The sequence below is a fragment of the Scomber japonicus genome, chromosome 13 (assembly GCF_027409825.1).
Source record: "Scomber japonicus isolate fScoJap1 chromosome 13, fScoJap1.pri, whole genome shotgun sequence".
NCBI classification, from domain to species: domain Eukaryota; kingdom Metazoa; phylum Chordata; class Actinopteri; order Scombriformes; family Scombridae; genus Scomber; species Scomber japonicus.
In genome coordinates, this window is record NC_070590.1 from 13,790,195 (window position 1) to 13,796,670 (window position 6,476).

Genomic DNA, 6,476 nt, shown 5'->3' on the forward strand with positions numbered 1-6,476 from the left:
AGATTTTTTAGTTCATTCCCTACTGTATCCAGGAGTTGCTCGAAGTCATCCCTACAGCAGATTAAATTTGTCATCTGCAAATAAAATTATTTTTAGCTTTTTTTGTGGCTTCACATATGTTATTGATGTACAAGATGAATAATAATGGTCCCAACACAGAGCCCTGTGGAACCCCACACGCGACCTTCATTAGCTGTGATTTATTATATTTAATTTCAACATATTAATATCTGTTATTTAGGTAACAGGTTATCCATTCTAGTACTACTCCTCTGATTCCATACTCTTGAAGTTTTAACAGTAACAGGTCATGGTTAACTGTGTCAAATTCTTTTTTTAAATCAAGAAATATACCCACGGCATATTCCATATTTTCTATGGCTGTTGTTATCTCATTAACAAAGTCTAATAGTGCATATGATGTGGTCCTGTTGGTTCTGAAGCCATACTGCTGCTCACATAGATTTATTAGACACTGGTGAGCTTGTAATGATGTCTCACTCTTGAACCTCACAAACCAGCCCTCCCTGCCCTGCTCCTTGCAGACATTTTGAGTGATCAGCTGCTCAATTAAATCTGGTCACTGTTCATGTTACTCTAATAGGAAACACCTACCTGCTTCTGGAGACCATGACCAAGAGAAAGAAGCTTTACCCTCTGAAGGAGGTGACAGACCGAGAATGGAGAGGTATCGAATCCCCAAACTCAAAGATAAACTTGAGGCTGGCGACATCCTATCGGGAAATGAGGTAAATAAATGGAAAGAGGTCATGTCAGGTGCTGTTGCATACAGTAGCAAAGGCAGCATGTAGAATGTGTTATTGTTTAGATATTCACACAGTCATTTCATCACAAGAGATGAAATGCTGTCAGGCTCAGCTTATCTCCTCCAGTAACCAATTTCCTGAGGGGGGAAGCCTTCTCTGCTTTCATGTGGAAGGTGTCCTTCACAGACAATCTAAAATGATGTGGGAATAAATTATGGTATTCATTAAATAAAAGAATGACAGTAAAGTGAAATCTGAGCATCTGTGCTAATTAACAAATAAAAGCTAATTAAGCAAACTACTTGACTGCCAAGTAGATTGATCAGCAGAAAAACTGATCCTAATTTTCACCAGAGTGATTTTGGTTTTCACAGGATGAAGATTCAGATGATGACGCAGCTGTCCTCTCAATCCCTGGTATGTCACCTGCTGAAAGCGTACTGTCAGATGAAGAGCTCCTCATGGACCAGAAAAAGGACACCGACAGGAGCGCAATGACTGAGGGTGCCGTTATAGTAGTTGCACTGTGTGATGTCAGAAGGAGGAGCGCATGCAATATCTAATTCTGATCTCAATATGCCTAAAATCAGATTTTCCAGAGTGATTGTCATATTGTAGCGCTGTTCATAACATGAAGAGCAGAGAGGAATGCATGCGGGACACTTGCTCATTTCTAAAAACAAAAAAACAAGAAACAAGTTTTTGTTTCTGTTGAATTTTAAATGTAAATAAGATACAACATGCCAGACTCACAATTAGACCTTAAAAAACTGCTGGGTCCTCATAAAAATATATAAAGTTGGACAGCATTTCAATTTGACCTTTCAATATTGCCACATGGAGGTTTTGGGCAGGAGGCCCTTCTTTAGCATGTGGTCTTGCTAAAGTACACTCTGTATATTCACAGATATACAGTATATGGGAGATGGAACTACTGTAGATGAAAAAATGCTTTGAGTGACTCTTTTGTCATGATTTACAATTACAATTAAGTGGGTATTCAGTTGGAAATCAGCCTTGTATTAAAACAATGGGATGCATTAGCAGTGGAGAGGGGTTTTTGTTGCTCCGGGTACCAGAGAGACTTTGAAGGTACATTTAGTGCAATTGTAGGATATGAAATGTTCAAGGCAAGCATTACTTCTTATCACTAGCATTTGATGAACAGCACTGACATTGTGATGTCCAAAATACTATTATATTATTTTATAGCTGTCTTTTGATTGTATGTCTTCCTGTCTTCCAGTTTGGCAGAGTGACTGGCACAAAAATCACATGGCAGCAATAAGCAGTGAGAGGTTTGACAGCCTCTTGAAAATGTGCCCTGACTTCCAAGGCTGCAAGAGCCACATGGCAGCATTTGTCTTGATAAGAGGTGAGCTCCTTTTAGATTTATTAAATGACCGGTTTATATCCTTTATTTTTTCAGTGACACAGTTCTTAATTCTTTATTTGAAGTGCTTTTTTTGTCAGTAATCATTAGTAGTGTTTTGGGTTTAAATATTTAATGCTATCAGTGTGATATTGTGTTAATAGATGAAGAATATGTGACACTGACAGTGTGGAAAAATAGTCTTTCATTTATCAGTAAATCTACTTCAGGAGAAATTTGAGAGAAATATTACATTAAAAGGTAAGTGGTGGACTTCAGGACAGTATTTTAAATTAGTGTATACATTTTCTGTTAATATCCATTCACTTAGAAACATTAATTCATTTATCCTCGTGCTTGACAGTTCTGGGCATAATTTTGACATTTCAATGATGACGAGCTGATATTTCCTTTTTTATTTAAGCAAATCTATCTGATTGATCATGACCTACAGCATGACTCATTTTAGTCAGAAGCTGTGGTTTGAATGGGATGTGAAGTGCACTAAGATGGCGACTTGGTAGTGCCTCTGTCTTTTATATTCTGCCCAGGTTTTTAAAGTGTCCTGCTTCAGTCCTGTCTCTGTCATTCTGTCTCTGGGAGCTGTGTTTAACTACAGCAACAAAGCTAATAATAAATTGGAAAGAAAAATATCTTCATCTCCTCCATAGAAATGTTAGACACAGCTGGTTGTCCATGTGAGCATTACAAGGTTGTGGCGTTGGGAGCGGGCCGTTTAAGCTGCAACAAGTGGCTTTGCTACAATGGGACAATGGTCCATGACTGCCACGCCATCGTCATCGCCAGGCGCTCTCTTCTGAGGTACAAACTGCTGATATGGCTTCCTGAGAATATGTCGAATATCCAGTTTCCTAATTTACTAAATCTTACAGCTTTTTCCTAATTAACATTTACAATGTTAAAAAGATATAATGCCTTTTCTTGACTTGTTAGTTACTTATATCCGGTATTTATTTTACTTTAAACTGTTTTATTTGTTGACTGTGTTTGTGTATTTTATTGCTTATTCTTATTCTTATTGTTATTCTTATTCTTATCATTATTGGAGTCTGGATGGTCTCGCTCACTGTATTACATGTGATGATTTGGCTTCTGATGCATTGAAAGTAGTAAGTACTGGTGCGGTTCAAAGGGAGATTGGTATTTTCTTTCTTGTTTTCAGGTTTCTGTACAAACAGCTTCTGCTGTTCTTTGATGCGGATCCAAAGGCTAAAGAGAACTGTATTTTCAAGAGCAGCGCAGACAGCCACCAGCTTCAGCTCAAACCCAAGATCAGCCTGCATCTCTACACAAATCAGTGTCCTGAAGGAGCAGCTAAGAACTTCTATTTCAAGTACCCCCCTTTTGATTGTTTCAATATCCATATAATATATATTAGAACAGTATCTTAACGGGTAAAAAACAATGCAATATCCTGTTTAGGGGCTCTGCGAACAACGTGTCTATGAAGCTGCAGTATCATGCCAAGAGCCGGCTGGTCCCTGTAGCCTACCTTGACCCAAGTTTCTGGGGTGCCAAAGTGTGCTGCATGTCTGGTAGTGACAAGTTGTGTAGCTGGACTGTCACTGGGGTTCAGGGTGCATTACTGAACCACTTCATCCAGCCACTCTACATCACCAGCATGGTGCTAGGTAATGAGCGTCAAAGAACTTGTTTTGAGAAATACTTGAATTTGCTTCCTTGCAGAGAGCAAGTGAGATGTTTTTGAAATTGGTAATGACATGAAATATGAAATAATATGATGTACTTGGCTGCCATAGGAATTTTGTTTTCTGTATGCAATGTTATGTAGCCTGTGTGTTTGTAAATTCCTGAGAGATTCAGGAGAAAATACAGATATTTGTTGTTTATTTAGGGGGCCAGAAGCTCTTAAATGAGGGAGTGTCTGATATCACCAACAAGCGACTGGGTGATGGATGGAAAGACTTAGTGCCGCCACCCTACAAGAAACACAACATCTTCTTTCTCTGTGGTGACCCTGTGGGGCCTGTTGTGACCTCCCCGCGGCATGACAACCTCAGTGTCAACTGGTGCCTCGGAGACAAGGATATTGAAGTTCTGGACAGTACCAGTGGCTTTATTGTTGATGGGTAAGAAGGAAATGCATCGTACAAGAAATAAATGTTCTGCACGCTGCCTTGCAAACTGCATGAAAGTGAGCATAAAGTGCACCAAAAATGTGGGACCAGTATGGTGTCTGTACTCTTTGAGAGAGTCTTGACCTCAGACTATGGCTTAACTCATTTACCCTCCTGCAGCCAGTTCCAGGAATAGAGTAGTACTGCTGGCAGAATCTGATGCAATTTGCTTGTTTGACAGCCTCAGTGAGGCCTGCGGATCCTGCCATCTCTTGGCTTTGTAGCTGAAGACAACTGCTGCTGTTCAGTAGCAAGTGTGACACAGACGTGGCTCTCACTGGAGGCTCTATTGTCCTTGAGCTGAGATTACAGACACAAATAGATTTGTGATCCTGCTTGGCGCTCGCAGTGTTGCTGAGTATTTCAGCTTTTGTCCTGCAGCGTGAACTATTAGTTTTAAGCGACACCGTGGTTTTAGGTGTGAGGATAAGCTATGCAGTACCTTCTAAAATATATATATATATATATATATATATATATATATATATATATATAAGCAATGAAAAATAGGCTCCTGGAAAAAGGAGAGACGAACATTTAGGGGAAATAATACAGCACATGAATTATGCACAGGGAGGTGAACATGAACTGAAAGGAGACAAGAACTGCTACTGAAAAACAATTCAAATTCTAGTGTGAAACAAAAGGATATGCTTCTAGACTTGTAAAATGTAGTGATTTCGAAACAGCCAATTACTCCTTGTTTCTTTATGCTCTGGTCGTGGCACTTGCTTGCCATCCCCTACTGTTGGCTTGTCAGTAGCACAGTATTGCAATGTTGTGGTTATTGCAACAGTCCTATGTAACAGTGTAAAAAATTTGATTTGTTAAAGACAGCATCCTCCAAAACAAGTGTCACTAAAGAAATTAACACTTATTTTATATTTACAGTATTCAGTCTTTTGAGGGGATATTTGAAGGTACATCATCCATCAAGGTAGGGACCTTGATGGATGATGTACCTTCAAATATCCCCTGCTAGCTGGATACATTCTTTGTTGTATGAGTTTTGGTGAAGTCTACATCTTCAGTAGACATGATGCCTTTATTTCACTGGACAAACCAACTCAGATTTACTTTCTTGTAGCACATATAGTAATTTTTTTGATGTATTTGTTATTTTCTAATTTTATTTTTGCTGGAAACAATATATAGTCAAATAATGTCTGTATCTCATGTAAGACTGCAAGAGAGGTACATTAAACAACATGACAGGTTATCAGTGCAGAATTCTAACATTTTTAAAAAAGCTCTTGTGTTTGCAATTGTTTTATATGGTTGTATATCAAGAAATCAATGTATGTAATGGAAAACATCCATTGTTGGAGTATCATTTATGGTACACTTTATTACTTTATTGTTTTCCAGCTCTCCATCTGTGAGCGGTCCCGGCTTCTCTAGCAGACTTTGCAAGAGAGCCCTCTACAGTTCTTTCCGCCAAGTTGCACAGCTTGGTGGGCACAGCTATCTGCTGGATCTTCCCACTTACCACAGTGTCAAGGTGTGTGTCAGCTAGAGATGATTACACAGATGCTCAGTGACACTGCAGAACTATCAAATGTGGCTATAGTAAACGTGCCGTTTTGTAACTTTACTTCAGTGCAGTTTTGCAACAAATGTGGATGTTGTAAATAGTTTGTTTTTTTACAGGTGGAAGCCGTTGTCTACCAGACAGTCAAAGATCTGGTCAAGCAACAGTTTTTGAGCGAACATGCGGGTCACTGGAACTCTAAAAAGCTTGTGGACTGCTTTAGCGCGTGAACGTCCTCACAGAAGGGCCACGTCAAACTTTATCCAAGTTCCTCTTGAGACTTTTGTTTACTGTTGTTCTGTGCAGTGCACTTCGCTAGTTACCCTTAACAGTAATCCTACTTTTGTTTTATGTAAAATGTTGGTGTTGTTTTCAGTTTGTGTAGGTGTTGGAGAAAAATAAATGAGACCCTAATGTCATGCACCACAGTGAAGTAGTCAGTCTAAATGAGCTGTGGGTGGGAAAGCATTGGTTAAAGGCTAGAAGTATTAAAAAGGGGTAACATTGTCTGCACTGTTAAGTACAATTGAGCAACATTATCACTTACCTGTCGTTCTGTTGCTAAAAGCTAATACTGACTAACAGTACAGAATTATTTTGATGGACCAACTAAATAATGCAACCAGTCATTGGTGTGAAGAGTTTAT

General features: G+C 39.1%; 1 protein-coding gene across 1 annotated transcript; it reads left to right on the forward strand.

The window, feature by feature from the left end:
* Positions 1-680: 680 nt before the first annotated feature.
* On the forward strand, positions 681-6,059 carry adad2 (adenosine deaminase domain containing 2). Its single transcript, XM_053331054.1, has 9 exons — positions 681-749; positions 1,142-1,184; positions 2,014-2,142; positions 2,811-2,961; positions 3,323-3,493; positions 3,583-3,791; positions 4,016-4,250; positions 5,667-5,799; positions 5,949-6,059. The coding sequence occupies exons 1-9, from the start codon at positions 681-683 to the stop codon at positions 6,057-6,059; spliced, it is 1,251 nt and encodes a 416-aa protein (XP_053187029.1).
* Positions 6,060-6,476: the final 417 nt, after the last annotated feature.